Genomic DNA, 17,735 nt, shown 5'->3' on the forward strand with positions numbered 1-17,735 from the left:
TCACATGATGCGTTCTTGGGTCTAGTTCCAATATAGTCATTCTTTCTGGTTGCTCTGTTGTTTTGAATACACTGTTTTTTTTTTTAGTTTTTTTTCTTGGGGAAGTACTACAAAAGCCGTCAGAGTAAGGATAAATCTCCCAGCCAGCTGTAATTTTTTAACTCTTTTATTGAATATGAAATACACACAGAAAAGTATGTAGACCATAAGCAAACAGCTGGATGCACCTTCACAAAGTGACGGCAGCACCCACACCAAGGACCTGAACGTGCCCACAACCCCTCCTGCCTCTGTCCAGCCATCTTCATCCCCCACAGGACACATATTCTGATACCTTAGCTCAGATACCACCTGCAGCTGCCCTCGGAGCAATGGAAGCTGCAGGGCTCAGCAGGATTGATGCGGGACCGATTTCTGGCGGGGAGGGTCCATGTCACATCATCCCTAGCCTCTCTCTCGTGATGGCACCTCAGCCATGCTAAGCCTAGCAGACATTCAGCTGCTGCTTCGGCACCCCAGGAGGAGTGCAGAGGGATGATGCTGGCCCCATCCTGGCAGTCAGATGGTCCTCCTCTCTCCTGGGAGGGGGCCATCCACGCAGTCAGCCTGGTGACTCAGCTATGAGGAGGTAGGGGTACAGCTCCCTTTCTTTGTACTTCTAGAAGTCCTACCATATGTGCCAGTTGGGGGGTGGCCCCTGGAGAATGACTCAGCAGTGTATGTGCAACAAAGCTGAGTTCTACACTTGAGGAAAACCAGCATGGAGCCTTTGGTTGGATTTGCCCCATTCAGTGTGGCCCTTACTGCTTAGAAACCATTTCCCTCCAGCACTTATGCTGGGCCCTTTGTCTACCTGTGCAACTCTGAGCACAGATGCCAGCTGCGAGCCAGGACCTATGAAGGAGTTTGCCTCTTGAGCTGTCTTCCATCTGTCCTCCCCTTCACATCCCCTTCGAGGGCTGACTCCACATCACACGTGTCTGTGTCACTAATAAAAACCAGACTTGCTTCTGTGCTTACGCCACGCATGTCCATGCATCATTAGACTCTGTCCTCTGCTTCCTCAGCAAAGAGCAGCTCTAATTGTGTGGGGCAGGAGGGACAGAGGGCTGGCCACAGCTGGTGGTCAGGAAGAAATGCCTCTGGACCAGTCAATACGGCTGCACTGAGAAGCCCACCCTTGGGGAACACCACGTCATGATGAAGGGGCAGTTCAGGTTTTCTTCCAGCCGGGCGCAGTGTCTCACAACTGTAATTCCGGCACTTTGGGAGGCCAAGATGGGTGGATCATCTGGTCAGGGGTTCAAGACCAGCCTGGCCAACATGGTGAAAACCCATCTCTACTAAAAATATAAAAATTTTTATATTTTTATGCTGGGCATGGTGTTGCACGCCTGTAATCCCAGCTACTTAGGAGGATGAGGCAGAAGAATCGCTGGACCCAGTAAGCAGAGGGTACAGTGAGCTGAGATCAAGCCATGGCAGTCCAGCCTGAGCGAGAGTGAGACTCCAAAGAAAAAAAAAGGTTTTCTTGACACAATGTCTCTCTATTCGCTGTCACCACCTCATTCTGCCCAGCAGGGCTATGACAGAGCCGGAGGACCCCATGGAGATATGATTTGGGTTTCTATCATGACTGAGAGACCAGCAGAAGAGATGGGGCAAGTTTCCTCTGATCTAGCTAAACAGATCTTGGGAACCATTGGTCAGTGATTCTCTGATAAGAACACACCTAAGAGTCACTTGGGGAGTGCGTTAAAAACACAGGTTTTTCAGGTTCCCTCCCTTTCCCAGGTCCAGGTCAAGGCCCAGAAATCTGCATTTTGGGGAAGCATTCCAGGTGATCCTGATGTGTTTCTCAGATCCCAAGCTGTAGTCTGAGAAACACTGGTCTAAACAAACGCTCCCCCAGGTTATAGACGGGGAAAGCGAGGTCCTGGCGCTGAAATGGCTCAGTGGGGATGGCATGGAAGAAAGCCTAGACCCCAAGGGCCACCTTCTGTCCGTGTCTGTTGCCTCCCACACGCAGAACCTGCCCAAGCGGCCCTGTGGCCCAGAATCGGCAATTCTCACTTTGTAAGTTCCCTTGTCTTAGCCTTGCCTTCCCCTTCACTGCCACCACTGTAAACCGGGTGTGAAGACACAGAATGGGGGTTCTCCACAGGCTGAACCCCTTCCTGCGTCCCTCCCATCCTTCCCCTCCACCCCCTACCACCAAGTAACTCTTCCTGAAACGCAGACTTACTCCCTGCCCTGCCCCTCTAGGAGCAGGACAAAGTGGGAAAGGCCTGCCCTGCCCCTCTATGAGCAGGACAAAGTGGGAAAGGCCTGCCCTTCCCCGCCACACCTCCCCTGTTTGACCCAACCTATCTCCCTGACCTTAGAGCCCTGACGTCCCTATAAACCCTTCTCCACACGCTTTCCTCCAACACCACCTTGCTCCTTCTTGCTTCCACTCATGTGACACCATCATCAGCTTGGCCAACAGCACGTCCTCCCCCTTCACTGAATCTCCCTCCTCTTCCAAGGCCCAGGTGAAAAGCCTCTTCCTCCGGGAGGCCTTCCCTGACCATCTAGCCCCAGCACACACATCCTCCTTTGAGCACTCAGCGCTCTGAAGCATTGGTTTATGATGTTGTTATTACCTATCATGTTCTGCTTTGAACTGTGAGCTTTAAGTAATTCCCAGCTACCCTTCTATTAACCACCCACTTAGCAATGTGCTGTGCACATAATGAGTGCGGAAGGGATGTTAGCAGGAACGGAGCCATTCAGTGCCAGGGCTGAGGGGACCTTGGCCTGTAGGTAGCCGGTTGGTCAGTTCAGCGACGTTTCCAGGCCTCCTGGGCTGGTGAACCTCCAGAGGCTGACCTTTGCAAATTGGCATCAGATCTTTCTCTGGATCGTGATTCCACTGTAGTAATCACCTTCCCGCCCGCCCCCACCCACAGCCACTGCCCACGATTTCAACTTTGGCCACACCCCTGCTTGCTTAAAATGCCACCTGGGGCAGCGGGTCCGTTCCACCCTTCCGCTACCAAAACAATCGATGTTGTGCATCTTCTGGCTGCGCCCCAACAAGACATTACCAACATTCTCGCACTTGCCAGGGGACTTGGGTGCCCGGCCTGCCATATCCATTCCAGCCAATGACTGATTTCTGATTCACTGTGACTCTCCAGCTAAGCAGATTTCCAGCTGCTTATCTTGCAGGCCTGTCAGACGGGGCAAACATGCCCTTGAGACAGTCCCACAGACAGCCCAGGCAAGAAGCACACTGGGTGTTCCTCTTGCTCCATTTAAGACAAGCATCCCTCTTTCACTGAGGACTGGCCAACACCTCTTCATCCATCGCTAGCTTACCATCAGGCCAACAAGAAGTTAACTCGAGACACACTGACAGCTTAAGTTCTGGGACCTGAGCCAAGCTTTCAGAAAGGAGCCCTTTCTTCTTTGTTTATTGTAGGACACGTGTCCTACGAGGAGAAGGGCTCTCTCCTGCCAAGGACCCTTGCAGTCTGGAGGTGGGGCACGTTACCTCCGAATCTTGGAGGTTTGGTAGAAATCCTTGTAGGAATCTGAAGTCTTAACACTACGAGTCACAGTTCTAGGCTCGCCTGCTTGGAGAAAGTGCAGTGAGCAACTCAAGTCGATGTGACCTGTTCTTGGGAGATGCCTTTGTCCTCTCTTTCTACAATACCAAACTGTTCTTTTGACCCCTCAAAATAACCTCCACAGAGCATGAAATTTCTGTTTTTCTCATTAAGTACAACCATTTCTTTTTTCTTTTAAACAAAAAGTATTTAAAATTTCTACTTACCAAAATAGGTCCACTTGGAACCTACAAAGAACAAAACACAGTAAGTAAGTACGATAGAACCAGATGAATAAGGGAAAAGACTACAGATTTTATTTTGATATGAGTGAAACTGAAAAGGAGGTCGATGCCCAGAAATGGAAACTTTTCTGAGTCTGCATCAGAGCAACAGCTTCTCAAGGCAACTGTGCTCCAGACAGAGGCACAGGGGCTCATGGAAGCTGGAGGGGGCTTCTTGAATAGTTGCCTTCCAGATGCCTTAGAGAAGCCAAGCTTTATTATCTGAACAGGTAATGATTAGATGTGGCTCAAAACCCAAAAGCCTTCAAAGGGTATATACAGCAAAAGCTCCCTGTTTCCATTAGACAGTGAGGTTGGCTGATGATGGGGGCCCTTTCATGGCGTGGCTACACATACATATGTATTGATCCCTCTTTCTCCTTACACAAACATTGGCATACTGGAAATCGTGTTCTGTGCCTTGCTTTTCCCCCACTTAGCATTTTCCCCTTCCTTGCTTCCTCCCTCCCCTCCTTTCTTTCCTTTCTTTCTTCTCTTTCTTTTTCTCTTTTGCTCTCTCTCTCATTCTCTCTTTCCCTCCCTCCCTCTCTCCCTTCCTTCCTTCCTTCCTTCCTTCCTTCCTTCCTTCCTTCCTTCCTTCCTTCCTTCTCTCCCTTCCTCCCTCCTTCCCTTCCTTCCTTCCTTCCTTTCCTTTTCTTTCTCTTTTTTTCATTCTTTTTGTGAGACAGGGTCTCACTCTGTCACCCAGACTGGAGTGCAGTGACTTGATCTCAGCTCACAGCAGCTTCAACCTCCTGGGTTCAAGCAGTCCTCTCACCTCAGTCTTCCTAGTAGGCTGGGACTACAGGTGTGCACCACCACACCTGCTAATTTTGTATTTTTCATAGAGATGGGGTTTTGCCATGTTGCCCAGGCTGATCTCAAACTCCTGGGCTCAAGTGATCTACCCACCCCAGCCTCCCAAAGGGCTAGGATTACAGGCGTGAGCCGTAGCGCCCAGCTGGGAAAAAGGTTCTCTTTGAGGAAGCTGCTACCCATATCTGAGTCAGAATTCCAGGGGCAGTAGAAACGTGTAGGCGAAGTTCTGCCAGAAAGAGAAGAAAAGTTACCGACTACTCCGCACTGCACACCCTTCATGCATAAAGGTTCTTCGTTCCTATGTCAAAAAGGTCTTTTTCACAAGTGCAGAGCTGTGCTCTTGTGCCCCTGCCTGCCGGTCTTCCTCTTCACTTGTGAGGAAGGGACCCTCGGTAGAGCAGTATGCCTCTACGTGTCTCAGGGGTCTCATCCAATAAGGGGACTGTGCAACCCCTAAATCCCTCTCTCCCGGCTTTTTTCCAGGGTCTTGGTGGTACTTGGCCCACAAGGGTACAGAGGGAAAAGCATACCCATGTGGGGAAGCACCTCACATCCCCTTTCTCTCGTGGGAATCAGTGTGCAGTAAAACATCTGACAAGCAATCTGGTCACTTATCACTCCTGGCCGTTTCCTACCCAAGCAAATTGCGTTTTTTTTTTTTTTTTTTTTTTTCTTTTTTGAGATGGAGTTTAGCTCTTGTTACCCAGGTTGGAGTGCAATGGCACGATCTCGGCTCACTGCAACCTCCGCCTCCTGGGTTCAGGTGATTCTCCTGTCTCAGCCTCCTGAGTAGCTGGGATTACAGGCACACGCCACCGTGCCCAGCTAATTTTTTGTATTTTTAGTAGAGACGGGGTTTCACCATGTTGACCAGGATGGTCTCGATCTCTTGACCTCGTGATCCACCCGTCTCGGCCTCCCAAAGTGCTGGGATTACAGGTGTGAGCCACCGCGCCCGGCCTTGCAAATTGTGTTTTTTAAAAGTTAAAAATGAACTTGGCCTTTTTAAAAAACTAGTTTAATCTCATAGTTTTTGTTATTTGTTCCATTTCTTTGCCTCAGGGTTTGTAATTAATTTTGTTTTTAATTTTCAAATGTAATTGGTAATTTTTATCAAAGTACACTTGCACGTGGTTTAAAAAAGCAGATGGTTCTACAAGGCTGTTTAACAAAAGCCTCAGTTCATTCCCTAACCATGCAATGCTCCCTAGAGCAACCGCTTGGGATCTTTTTCTTTTCTTTTCTTTCTTTTTTGAGAATGAGTCTTGCTCTGTCACCCAGGCTGGAGTGCAGTGGCACAATCTCAGCTCACAGCAACCTCCGCCTCCTGGGTTCAAGCAATTCTCCTGCCTCAGCCTCCTGAGTAGCTGGGACTACAGGCATGTGCCACCATGCCCGGCTAATTTTTTGTATTTTTAGTAGAGACGGGGTTTCGCTATGTTAGCCAGGATGGTCTCGATCTCCTGACATCATAATCCGCCCGCCTCGGCCTCCTAAAGTGCTGGGGTTACAGGCGTGAGTCACCACACCCGGCCCACTTTGGATCTTCTTAAAATGATTCTTTTGGTATTATCTCCAGATCCCTACAGAACATAGTGATACTCTTCCTCTTTGACTGCTTCAGGTTTAGGCATCATTTATTGGCATCCCACTCCGGAAGAGAAGGGTTTAGATCTCTTTCTTACACTCATAGCCCATCTCCTCCTTTCATAGGAGAGGAAATGAAAGTCCACCAAGGTGAAGTGTCCTGCCCAATGTCACATTCCCACTGAGAGGAGTCCCGCCACGTTTACCATTAATTTACCACTAGCGCCATGAACTTAGGGAAGCTTCAGGTCTCCTCAGTCATTGGAGTAGTTAGGTGGGGAGTCCAGACCCCCTAGAGTATCCGATGAGTATTACGGACCTCTCTCCATAAAAATTTCCCTAAGCTTAGACACAAAACTCCATGTACAATTCATTTTAGAAGGTCCACAGACCCCCTGAAACCAGCCATGGGCCCACTGGGAGTTGAGGGTCCCAAGATCAACCTCCCTGGAATTTGCAGTTGGATGAAAACATTCAGAACCAAACTTGTTTACTGCTCATTCTTTGCTAAAACAAGAGTGCAAAGAAATAAGGAAGGCGTTGTTCTAGAACCAAGCTACAGAAGACATCAAACCTCTTCTGGACATTTTCTTTCAGTCTTTTGTGGAGGGGTTCACTGTTAAGATGCTATCACGGACTTTAGGGATATAACAAGCCGGATCATTGCCTCTTATTGGGCAGAGCAGTTGGAGGCCCAGGATGTAAAATTTCACAAGTAACAGAAGAGTTCACCCTTACTTTTCCCCTGAGGAGGCATAGGCCACTGCAGTGATCCTGGAGGCCACCAGAAATACATCTGCCGCCTGAGCACTGTCGCCTTGCCAGCGTTGTACCTGCTCCGGTTCAAATCACAGCCTTCTACGCTACGTCTTCCGCCACCCTCCCCAGAGCTTACTAATTGAGGATTTCCCCGTTGTTGGAGCTCTCATCCTCAGAGGAGGCCTCAGCATCACACCCCGGAAAGCTCGGGGGTAAAGTAAGAGAGTGGACGTCTGGGACTGCAAGGCCTCGGTGATGACACAGCATCGGGACTCGCTGAAAGGCAGCAGCCATCAGAGCAACACTTCCTGCCCTTCTCTCTGTGAGTGAGCTGGCTCGGGGCTCCAGACTTGGTGTTTTGGGTATAAACGGCAGTTTCTGGAGGGGCTCAGGAGCCAGAGGGCTGGGGAGACGTGGCATTGTGAAACCAACGTGAGGTTAGCGAGTCAAGGGCTCCCGCTCAGATCTGACCTCAGGGAGACTCTCTAAAAGTGTGTGTGTGTGTGTGTGTGAGAGAGAGAGAGAGAGAGTATGCTTTATTCAGGAATAGTACCCCCTGGTTCCCCTCCTCTACCTATAAGAACAGAAGTCTTCACAGAATTAAACTGATTCATTGGCAAAGCCAGGCCAAGGCCTTGGTGGCGTCCAGAGGGAGCAGGGCTTTCCTGGAGGGAAATAGTTTCCTTCCAAGGAAAGTTATCTGTTCCATCAGGGAAACTTGGGAGACTCAGCCTGAAGCCTGTTAGAACCTGCAGACCCAGCTGGCACTGGGCAGGGAGGTTCCCCTGGAGGGAATGCCCAGAGAAAATGGTATTTATTAAGATCCATGTCAGAGGTTCTGGGCCCTGCCTGCTTCCTGTGCTGGATGCTAGAACTTTCCCTGAGTAACCATCACCTGGGTAGCCCGAGACTGCCTGGTTCTGCACACCAGGTTTGGGCAGGGCCAGCACTGCAGACTTCAGTGAAATGCCGCCCAAAGCCATAGTGACTGAGAATCCCAAGGGTGTCTCCAGAAGACACCTGGCTTCAGCTTATTATGCTCCCTCCTGGGCCCCTGACATAGTTCTTGAACATTCTCCAGTGCTTGAAGTTTAAATGCGCCAGGCAGAGGGCAGACCACACTTTGACCCCCCTTACTCAGCTGAACTCCTCTCCACCCCCAACCTTGGGTTCATACTGACGTTCTACACCTCAGTGGTTTTTGCTTTGACCTGTCCTCTAAGGCAGTTAAGACCCAAGAGAACTGCATGAGAAATTACAGAATAAAAGCTGTGTTCTTAGAACCCAGAGGTAGGCAGGCCACTTCCTCAGAGGTGAAAGTGGAGTTTTGACTGCACGCTTCCCCCACCCTAGCTTGGAGGAGGAGGGAAAGTAGGGAAGAAAGGAAGGGGAGAAGAACAGGACAGGCAGAAAAAGAGAGAGAAGGGAGGGGGAGCTGCCAGTTACAGGAAAGAGGGACAACTAAGGGCTGTTTCTCACTTTTGTCTTGGCACAGATTAGGACTAAAGAGATTTCCAGGGAAACTTCAGTCTCAGTGCGGCTTTCATCAAAGGAGAATGCATGTAAAGTTTGTGGTTTTAAAACTTGATTTTCACTTTACATCACTCCCACCTACCTCCTGTTTCTCCCTGACCAGGTGAGGGAGATAATATCAAGCATATGCCAGCTAGTCGATTGGAATTTAATTAAGAGTTATCCACAGCCTGGCTCTCCTGCCCCTTCCCAGGGGCACCGTGACCTCCAAGGGAGGAGGCTCAGAGCTTTTATGCTACTGACCAGGACCCATTTCCCACCACCACTGCCTAGCCAGAGGGAATCCATTTTCCGCCATTAAAATCACTTTCAGTTCAAAATCACTTTCTTATTCCAAAACATTAACGAACCAGCCTTGGCTGCACACATGTTAACTCACTGGCCCCACGTGAGCCCACGGTTCAGGTCCCCCCTGCCACTTCCTCCTGCCACCCTACTCGGCCTCTAGCCTCCAGCCCTTTGGGATTTAGTGTTCTAATTACAATCAGAAATAAGGTGTGTATGTGTGTGTGTGTACGTGCACACACATGTACATTAAGCATAGTAGAGCCCGCCTGGAGAAAACCAGTGATTAAGAATGAGATGCATCATCCCTTTGACTTGTAGGTAAGATTTAATGGTAAAGATCCTCCCCTCCAAAGAAAAGCGCCTATCCACCGTCTGTGGGTTCTGCACTGGGACACGGCAAACCTTTCTCTGTGCTTACCCCACTCAGAATGCCACAGTCACCTCTCTACTTTTCTGCACGTAGGTGGGGAACACTGCTTTAAATCTTGGCTTGGCGTCTCTTCCCTGGTTAGCAAGTTCCCAAGCCACATCTTCAGAGCTGGCGGAGTACACGCAAACACTTTACCTCCAAATCTGCGCCACGCGCCCCTAGAGAGCAACGTGCTTCCCGCCCCAACGTGCTTCCCCGCAAAGGAAAAGCGGAGCATCCTTTCTTGAGAATGTGCCATTTGATACTACACCTTCCCGGCTCCCCCCCCCCCAGCAATGATTTTTTTACTTTATCATTGAAGAGCCTTCAGTCCAGGGGCGGCTAAGAAGCAGGCGGAAACTTTACCGTTCACGGGGGCTGGGCTGGAAGGCTGTTCCTTTAAGATCACCAGCAGGAGCACGGCCGCAGCATGCAGGCTGTGCTGGGGCATCTTCGCGGGCTCCTGCGGGGCGGGCTCCTGCTGTCCCGGGGGCTCCCGGTGGCGGCTCGTGCTCTGGCTGCACACCAGGACCGCGTGTGCAGCCCGGGTTCCCTGGCGAGCACGTCCGCTCTTCGCGCTCCTGGCTCCCCCCGCCCCGGGGCTGCTTTTATGGAGCAACTCAGCCCCAAACACATGATGTCATCATGCGGGGGGGTGGGGGTGGGTGGGACGGCAGAACGCCCTGCCCACCGGAGGGCTGGCACCCCAGATCCTAGGTGAGTTGTAGCCACGACTTCAGCCGCGCTCTGAGGGTCCTCGGGGTGGCTGACCTGGGAACCCAGTTCCGCCAGGAGCTGCTGGCAGAGTGAGATCCTCCCGCCTCGCCTCTGGAAGGGTGCGTCTAGGGATCCCTTCAGTGGCATGCCCTTGCTCTGTCACTGGTCCTGTAACAGCCCAACGAGTTCACCTTGCCCGCTGCTTAGACAGGGCCCATTTATCAAGGCAGGGTGCAACGGAGAAAGTAATTCACGCAGAGCCTGCTGTGCCAGAGACCGGAGGTTTTTGTTTGTTTGCTTGTTTGCTTGTTTGAGATGGAGCCTCGCTCTGTCGCCAGGCTGGAGTGAAGTGACACCGCTCACTGCAACCTCCGCCTCCCGGGTTCAAGCGATTCTCCTACCTCGGGAGAGTAGCTGGGATTACAGGGGCACACGCTAATTTTTCTATTTTTAGTAGAGACGGTGTTTTACCATATTGGCCAGGATGGTCTCGAACTCCTGACCTCGAGTGATCCACCTGCTTTGGCCTCCTAAAAGGCTGGGATTCCAGTACTCGGATCCGTCTCCCCAAGCATTCCAGGAGCATTCGTTTGTTTTTGAGACAGAGGCTTCCTCTGTTGCCAGGCTGAAGTGCAATGGCACAATCTCTGCTCACTGCAACCTCTGTCACCCAGGTTAAAGTGATTCTCCTGCCTCAGCCTCCTAAGCAGCTAGGACTACAGGCATGCGCCACCACGCCCAGCTAAGTTTTTGTGTTTTTAGTAGAGACGGGGTTTCACCATGTTGGCCAAGATGGTCCCGATCTCTTGACCTCATGATCTGCCCGCCTTGGACTCCCAAGGAGCTGGGATTACAGGCGTGAGCCGCAGTGCCCAGCCTCCAGGAGTTAAAGATAAGTTGGTGGGTAGGGGCTTGGGATGTGGGGAGTGCTGATAGGTCAGGTTGGAGATGGACTCATAGAGGGGGAAAGTCAGGTTTTCTTGCAGTCTTCTGTTCCTGGGTGGGAACACAGAACTGGTGGAGCCAGATCATACATGGTCTGAGTGGTGTCAGCTAATCCATCCAGTGCAGGGTCTGCAAAATACGATCTTAGATTTTACGGTAATGATGTTGTCCCCAGGAGCAATGTGGGGAGGTTCAGCCTCTTGAAGCTAGAGGCTGCATGACTCCTAAACGATGATTTCTAATTTCATAGCTAATTGGTTACATAGGCATACTGGTCCCAAGCATGAAAGGGGTCTTTTCGAGAAAGGGCTATTATTGATTTTGTTTTGGAGTCAAACCATAAACTGAATTCCTTCCCAAGGTGAGTTTTGCCTATGCCCAGGAATGAGTAAAGACAGCGTAAAGGTTAGAAGCAAGACTGAGTCGTTTAGGTCTGATCTTTGTCACTGTCATAATTTCCTCAGTTATAATTTTTGCAAAGGCTGTTTCAGCCCTACTCAGAATTCCCCAAGTACGTTGCCATTTGGGCAAAAGCCTCCTTCAAGTTTGTGTGTGTGTGTGTGTGTGTGTGTGTGTGTGTGTGTGTGCGCGCGCGCGCGCCTGCCTGCCTAGACTGGGCACAGACTAAGGAACTGGACAAGACAGCTGCAATCACATGAGTTTCTGCCAACTGCCCAGAGCATCCTGATTAGGTTCTTACGTTCCAAGTTTAGATGCAAAGAGATTAACTGAGAATAGGACAGCACAGTGGGGTACACATGAACAGCTTACTACGATTCCCCCTGGTAACTGGTGAGTAGATGGGACTCATGCTAGTTTATTGCATCATTCTGTCCTCACTAGAAAGCTGGGGGAGAGGGTCCCTCTTCTGGGATGGCAGCAGAAGAAAGGGACTTTCATAATTTACTGAGCACCTGTTGTGTGTCAGGCACTTTTTTGGGGGCTCAGAACACAATACCCCAAAGTATGCCACCTTGGTGTGCTGAGTACTTTAAACTGAAGGAAACTGAAAAGGCCTCAGAAACAAGGTCTCTCTGACCTTCTCCCATCCTCTATCTCCTGCCCCTCCCACTAAGTGAGTCATAGAAACCAGAATTCCTCTTCCCCAGGCAGGTCATAGAAATTAGAGCCCCTCTTCTCCACAGCAAGCCATGAACCCTAGAAAGGTCACTCTCTCCCCTCTCCCTTCTCCTTTAAAGAGCCTCATTCAGGAGGGGCCCTGCCTCACACCCGGGAGAAAGCAATGCTACACAGAGAGGCCGAGAAGAATCTGAACAGACAGGATTTGCTGGATTCCCCCTCAATCTATGAGATCACACCCTTCTGTTCAATCACATTTCCATACGGCCATCCATATTCTTCATCAAACCTAAGCAGAAACAGTTCTGTACGAGCTGCTGCAGGGTGTCCATCCCAGCCCTGGTACAGGACCCCGGGGTTTGTAACCTGGCCCATCATGCCCTCTTCTCTTGGCCACAGCAGCCAGACAAGCCCTCTCCGATCTCACATTTGTGCTGACCCTCAGCCTGTGCACCCTCTCAGGCCAGCCTTAGTGACCAATGAAGCCACTTGTCCGTGGTGGGTTTGAAGGGATGGAGTAGGTTTTCCTCCAAGAGCCACCAGGGAGAGATACCACCCACGTTTCAAGCAGCGTTCCTGCTCTGTCCCTACCAGCTCAGCTACTCTGTGGGTTAATAAAGGGCTTTGAAGTCTCCTTAAGGAAGTTGTTACAAAAACAGTCTTGTTACAGGCACTTCCAGACCACAGCAGGCTTAGGGATAATCTTTTCTGCCCGATAGAGAGCCTCGAGTGAGCGCTGGAGTGGTGCAGCAGTGTTTGTCTTGTTCTGATTTGTCATCAAGGCAGTCTGTTTAGAAGATGAAAGGCACTGGAGGAACACAGAGCATGGGGAGACTCCCACCTGTGCAGGTGAAATCACTTGTCCCACGTGTCACGACTAGGTAAAGGTAAACGGGGCCGTGCACACACATTCTGGTGTTCCCAAGCCAGATGTTCACCCATTATGTCTGTCTAAACATCGAGTTCAATTTCTCCTTGAACACGCACCTCTAACAGTTCTCCAGAGATGGAGAGGTTAAAAAAGCAGAAACAGGTAGACTTCACAGACTAGTAAGGCGAGATTGTGAACTGAGTTTCACAGACAGAATGAACAGGGCTGAGATGCTGACCGCATGTCTGTGTCAGAAACTTGGTTAATTAGTAAAGAATGGATAGCAATGAAAAGGGAATTGAGAATATAAACTGAGACTCAGTTACCCTAGTGCTTTGAGTGAATTATTATTATTATTATTATTATTGGATCATGGTGGGGGAAAAGCAAATAGAAAAGAATGGGATGATCACAAGTATTCAAGTTGAATGTTAAGGGTCCCCCCTGACACACAACACAGATCCAACCAGCTTCAGTTCCCAACTCTGGGAATCCTTTGCCTGCTTCCTGAGGCTTGTGCAGATGAACATGCAAGGGCTTGCTATGCCATCATCAGCTGGGGCTGTTGTCAGCCAATAGATAACCCATTGCTCAATGACGTGGGATAGAAAGTAGACCTTCTGCACTCAAAATGTGGCAGCTGACCACCAAACGACGTGCCTAGACAGGGAGTGGTGCCCCCTAGGATGTTACCATTTGAGTAGACCTGAGGGCGAGGTTGGTAAGTCAAAGGGCAGAGGAGCAGGAATGAACAAGGATTTGGTGTCAGGAAGTCTGGACTGGCTGATGTGCCTGCCCCACCACTTCCTCGCTGGCTGACCTTGACAGTGATGCAAGCTTTCCTCTGTAAAACGAAGGTGTAATCCATACCCCTGCGTCATCGAAGAATTGCTATATGGCTGGAAGGAGATCAGACAAGTGGACATTTTCTTCATTCATTCATCTTCTATGGGCCAGGCCTGTGCTAGGCTCTTGGAGAGTGCACAAACATAACACAAATCATCTCATGAATAACTATATAAATACCCTAATAAGGTAATTATATAGAAGGTTGAGATGTAACTGAGGGGGCCTACTCTGTCCTGGGGTGGTGAGGAAGACGTCATCAGTGTAAACATCAAACCTTTGAAATGCACAGCACATACGAGGCTCTTTTTTCCCAAACCTAATGCCATTTGCTGGCATTTGCCACAACATAGCGAGTTGTTAGCCTTTTAGGCATGAAGGTTAGGGTATAGAGAATTTTGTTTCTTAAGGTGATTTTATTTCTTAAGAATGAACTCTTCAAATGCTGTCACTCAGCTGGGAATGCACCTTTATATGGAGCTAAAGAAAGGACTGCTGGGAGGAAAACATTTATTGAGCACCTACTGTTTGCTTGCTACTGTGCTTGGCACTTTATTCTTACAGCAATCTGCAGGGATGGTGTTAGCTTTGCCATTTTACAGATGAGGAATCTGAGGCTTGGAGAAGTTGAATCTTTTCTAGTTCATGAGGAACCTAGATTATTTTGTCTCCAAGGCCCAGGCCGGCTCTTTCCATGGCTGTCCTACAGAAACCTCAGATAGGGACATTTTCTTACGGGTACTTCTAAGAGAAGGATTCTCCAGTTTTCCTTCTTTTCTTTTTTCTTTTTTTTTGGACAGAGTCTTCCTCTGTCTCCCAGGCTGCAGTGCAGTGGTGCAGTCTCGGCTCAGTGCAACCTCCATCTCCTGGGTTGAAGTGATTCTCCTGCATAAGCCTCCTGAGTAGCTGGGACTACAGGCTTATGCCACCATGTCTGGCTAATTTTTGTATTTTTGGTAGAGATAGGGTTTTATTATGTTGGCCAGGGTGGTCTTGAACTCCTGCCTCAAGTTATCTGCCTACCTCAGCCTCCCAAAGTGCTGGAATTACAAGCGTGAGCCACCACACCTGGCCTAGGATTCTTCAGTTTTCTTGATGCTATGATCATGTATTTGTTGATCAGAGGCACACGTGACAATTCTAGCAATCAAACGATGTTCAGCAGGGGATATGGCTATGTCTGTATCCTACTCTCTGATCAGTGCGTAGAACATTTGCCAAAAGGAGAGCACAGAGCTTTGAGTTGACACAGGTCTCAAGCAAAGGAAGGAGAATATGTTATATTAAGGAGCTCTGCTTTGACCTAGGAAGGCAGGATGCAAACAGAGGCAGAGAGGGAAGGGGGAGGAAGACAGAAGAGGGAGGAAGGAAGGGAAGAAGGAAGGAAAAGGCTATATGGTATCTTTGACTGGGCAGTGGCTGAGGGAACCTCTAGGCCAAGACTCACGTAGACCCACTGATCTGGGCACTGATGTCTGTGTTTGAAAACATAGCTAGTTTTGGCCAGGCACTGTGGCTCACACCTGTAATCCCAGCACTTTGGGAGGCCAAGGCAGGCGGATCACGAGGTCAGGAGTGTGAGACCAGCCTGACCAACATGGTGAAACCCTGTCTCTACTAAAAATGCAAAAATTAGCCAGGTATGGTGGCACACGCCTGTAATCCCAGCTACTCAGGAGTCTGAGGCAAGAAAAGTGCTTGAATCCGGGAGGTGGAGGTTGCAGTGAGCCAAGATCAAGCTATTGCACTCCAGGGTGGGCGACAGAGGGAGACTCTGTCTCAAGAAAAAAAGGTAAAAGAAAACACAGCCAGTTTTGTAGTTTGATTCACATCTGCTTCTTCTCCTTCACAGTAATGGCTTGGAGGCAGAAGCCCTGTGCGAACCCTCGCCGCCCTGCTCAGTTTCAGGCAGGGTCAGTTGGAGGACGGTGTGACCCGAGGAAAGGATGCCAGGCTTCTGACTCTGCCAGGACCCAGCAGTGGAATGTCAGCAAGTCTCCTGCCCTGTTTCCGCCTCTGTCTTCTAATCTGTAAGTCAGAACAAGAATGTCTAACTCCACACATGGCTGGGAGTGGGATGAGGCCGTATATGTGAAAGCGCTTTGGGAAAAAAAAAATAATAAGGCATTTGTCTTACATAAGATGTCACTCCTAAGAGTGTGCTTGAAACACAAGAAAGGAAGGGTGTTTGATCTCAGCCTTGGTTTACTCATCTAAGAAAATAAAAACCGGATTCCAACAAGGGATTGTAAATTCTCACCCCATACCCGGCACCAGTTACCATGATGACTCTTGTCCAGTTGCTTGTTCCCTGAGTCCTTCAGCTCCTCCTTCTGCTGGATGGGGAATAACAGCTCATCACTGGAACTTTTATAAAGCACTCTGCATGACTACTTTAAACATAATAAGAATTCAAACTTCTATGCACAGGGAAAGGTAGCATTTTATTTTATTTTATTTCCAAGACGAAGTCTTACTCTGTCACCCAGGCTAGAGTGCAGTGGTGTGATCTCAGCTTACTGCAACCTCTGTTTCTGCCAGCTTCAAGTGATTCTCCTGCCTCAGCCTCCCAAGTAGCTGGGATTAAGGGCGCCTGCCGCCGCGCCCCGCTAATTTTTGTATTTTTAGTAGAGACGGGATTTCACCATCTTGGCCAGGCTTGTCTCGAACTCCTGACCTCGTGATCCACCCGCCTCGGCCTTCCGAACTGTTGGGATTACAGGTGTGGGCCACAGCGCCCGGCCGAAACATTTTTTTGTGAAGTAAATCTTGGTGCAATAGTGTCATTTCTTTCCAGGTGCATTTTCCAGAACGTCATGGTTAGCTGACACTCAGACATTTGGGAGATAAAATTCGACTGTAATAGCTCAAGGTTTCTCACAGCCTTCTCTTTTTTCATACCTACTGGTGAACCCACTCTCCTCTAGCCTCAGGGAATTGTTCCATATCCTTCCTGTTCTTCTTCTTAGTCTGAAGCACAGTCCTCTCTCACCCACCTTCTAAACCACGGTGTACGCGCAGGCCGCGTTCCAGGAAGCTCCCAAGTGCCAACGTGAAGTGAGTTGTGCTAGTATCAGATATGAGAACTTCTGCTCAGAGTCAGGCAGGCAGAATGGTACAGGGGGCAGAGCTTTGGCATCCTGTGAACCTGGGTTTTGAAACTCAGCTCCGCCAGTCACCACCCTGTGTGACCCTGGGCCAGTCACTCAACCTCTTTGAATCGTGCTCTCCCCCTGCTTAAAGAGATGAGGGTCCAGCTTGGCAGCTCATGCCTATAATCCCAGCACTTTGGGAGGCCAAGGCAGGTGGATTACCTGAGGTCAGGAGTTCGAGACCAGCCTGGCAAACATGGCGAAACCCTGTCTCTATTAAAAATGCAAAAATTAACCAGGCATGGTGGCTTGCCCCTGTAATTCCAGCTACTCAGGAGGCTGAGGTGGGAGAATTGCTTGAACCCGGGAGGTGTAGGCTGCAGTGAGCTGAGATCACGCCATTGCATTCCAGCCTGGAGAACAAGAGCGAAACTCAGCTATCTCAAAACCCAGCTACCTCAAAAAAAAAAAAAAAAAAAAAAAAAAAAAGAGAGAGAAGAGAAAGAAAGAAAAAGAAAGAGATGAGAATCCTAGAGTAGGTATACCCCAAAGAGAGATAGGGAGGAATGCATCTAATCAGCTAGGCATATGAAGAACTCAGCAGGGCAGCGCATAACGAGTACTCTGTCAGTGGTCTCTGTCCTGCGTAGAAGCATCCTGCCTGGGTGAAGAGGGGCTGTTTCTCCCAAAGTTTCAACCTTGGTTTGGGCAACTCCATCAACTTCCATGAACCCTCAGGGAAGAATGAGTAGAGATTTCCAGATACCCCTTTTCCCCACACATCGGCCTGACACAGAATGTAACTTTAGTCATAACAAACCCCGTCTTACTACTGAAATCAGTTCTAAACAAGTAGGCTGAGAACCTCTTTACCACAGGAAATGCCTGGTGAGTGGAATTTTGTAGCTAGGA

The 17,735-nt window shown here is 49.6% G+C and overlaps 1 protein-coding gene across 5 annotated transcripts in view; it reads right to left on the minus strand.

The window, feature by feature from the left end:
- Window positions 1–9,855, minus strand: part of CA12 (carbonic anhydrase 12) — a 58,816-nt gene extending 48,961 nt beyond the window's left edge. For all 5 annotated transcript variants that reach the window (XM_035258774.3, XM_035258772.3, XM_035258771.3 and 2 more), the window contains exons 1-2: window positions 9,639–9,855; window positions 3,821–3,841 (exon numbers count right to left, since the gene is read on the minus strand). In XM_035258774.3, coding sequence (XP_035114665.1) covers window positions 3,821–3,841; window positions 9,639–9,723 — 106 coding nt within the window. In that variant the 5' untranslated portion in view covers window positions 9,724–9,855. The remainder of the gene's footprint in view (window positions 1–3,820; window positions 3,842–9,638) is intronic.
- Window positions 9,856–17,735: the final 7,880 nt, after the last annotated feature.

The sequence above is a fragment of the Callithrix jacchus genome, chromosome 8 (assembly GCF_049354715.1).
Source record: "Callithrix jacchus isolate 240 chromosome 8, calJac240_pri, whole genome shotgun sequence".
Taxonomy (NCBI): domain Eukaryota; kingdom Metazoa; phylum Chordata; class Mammalia; order Primates; family Cebidae; genus Callithrix; species Callithrix jacchus.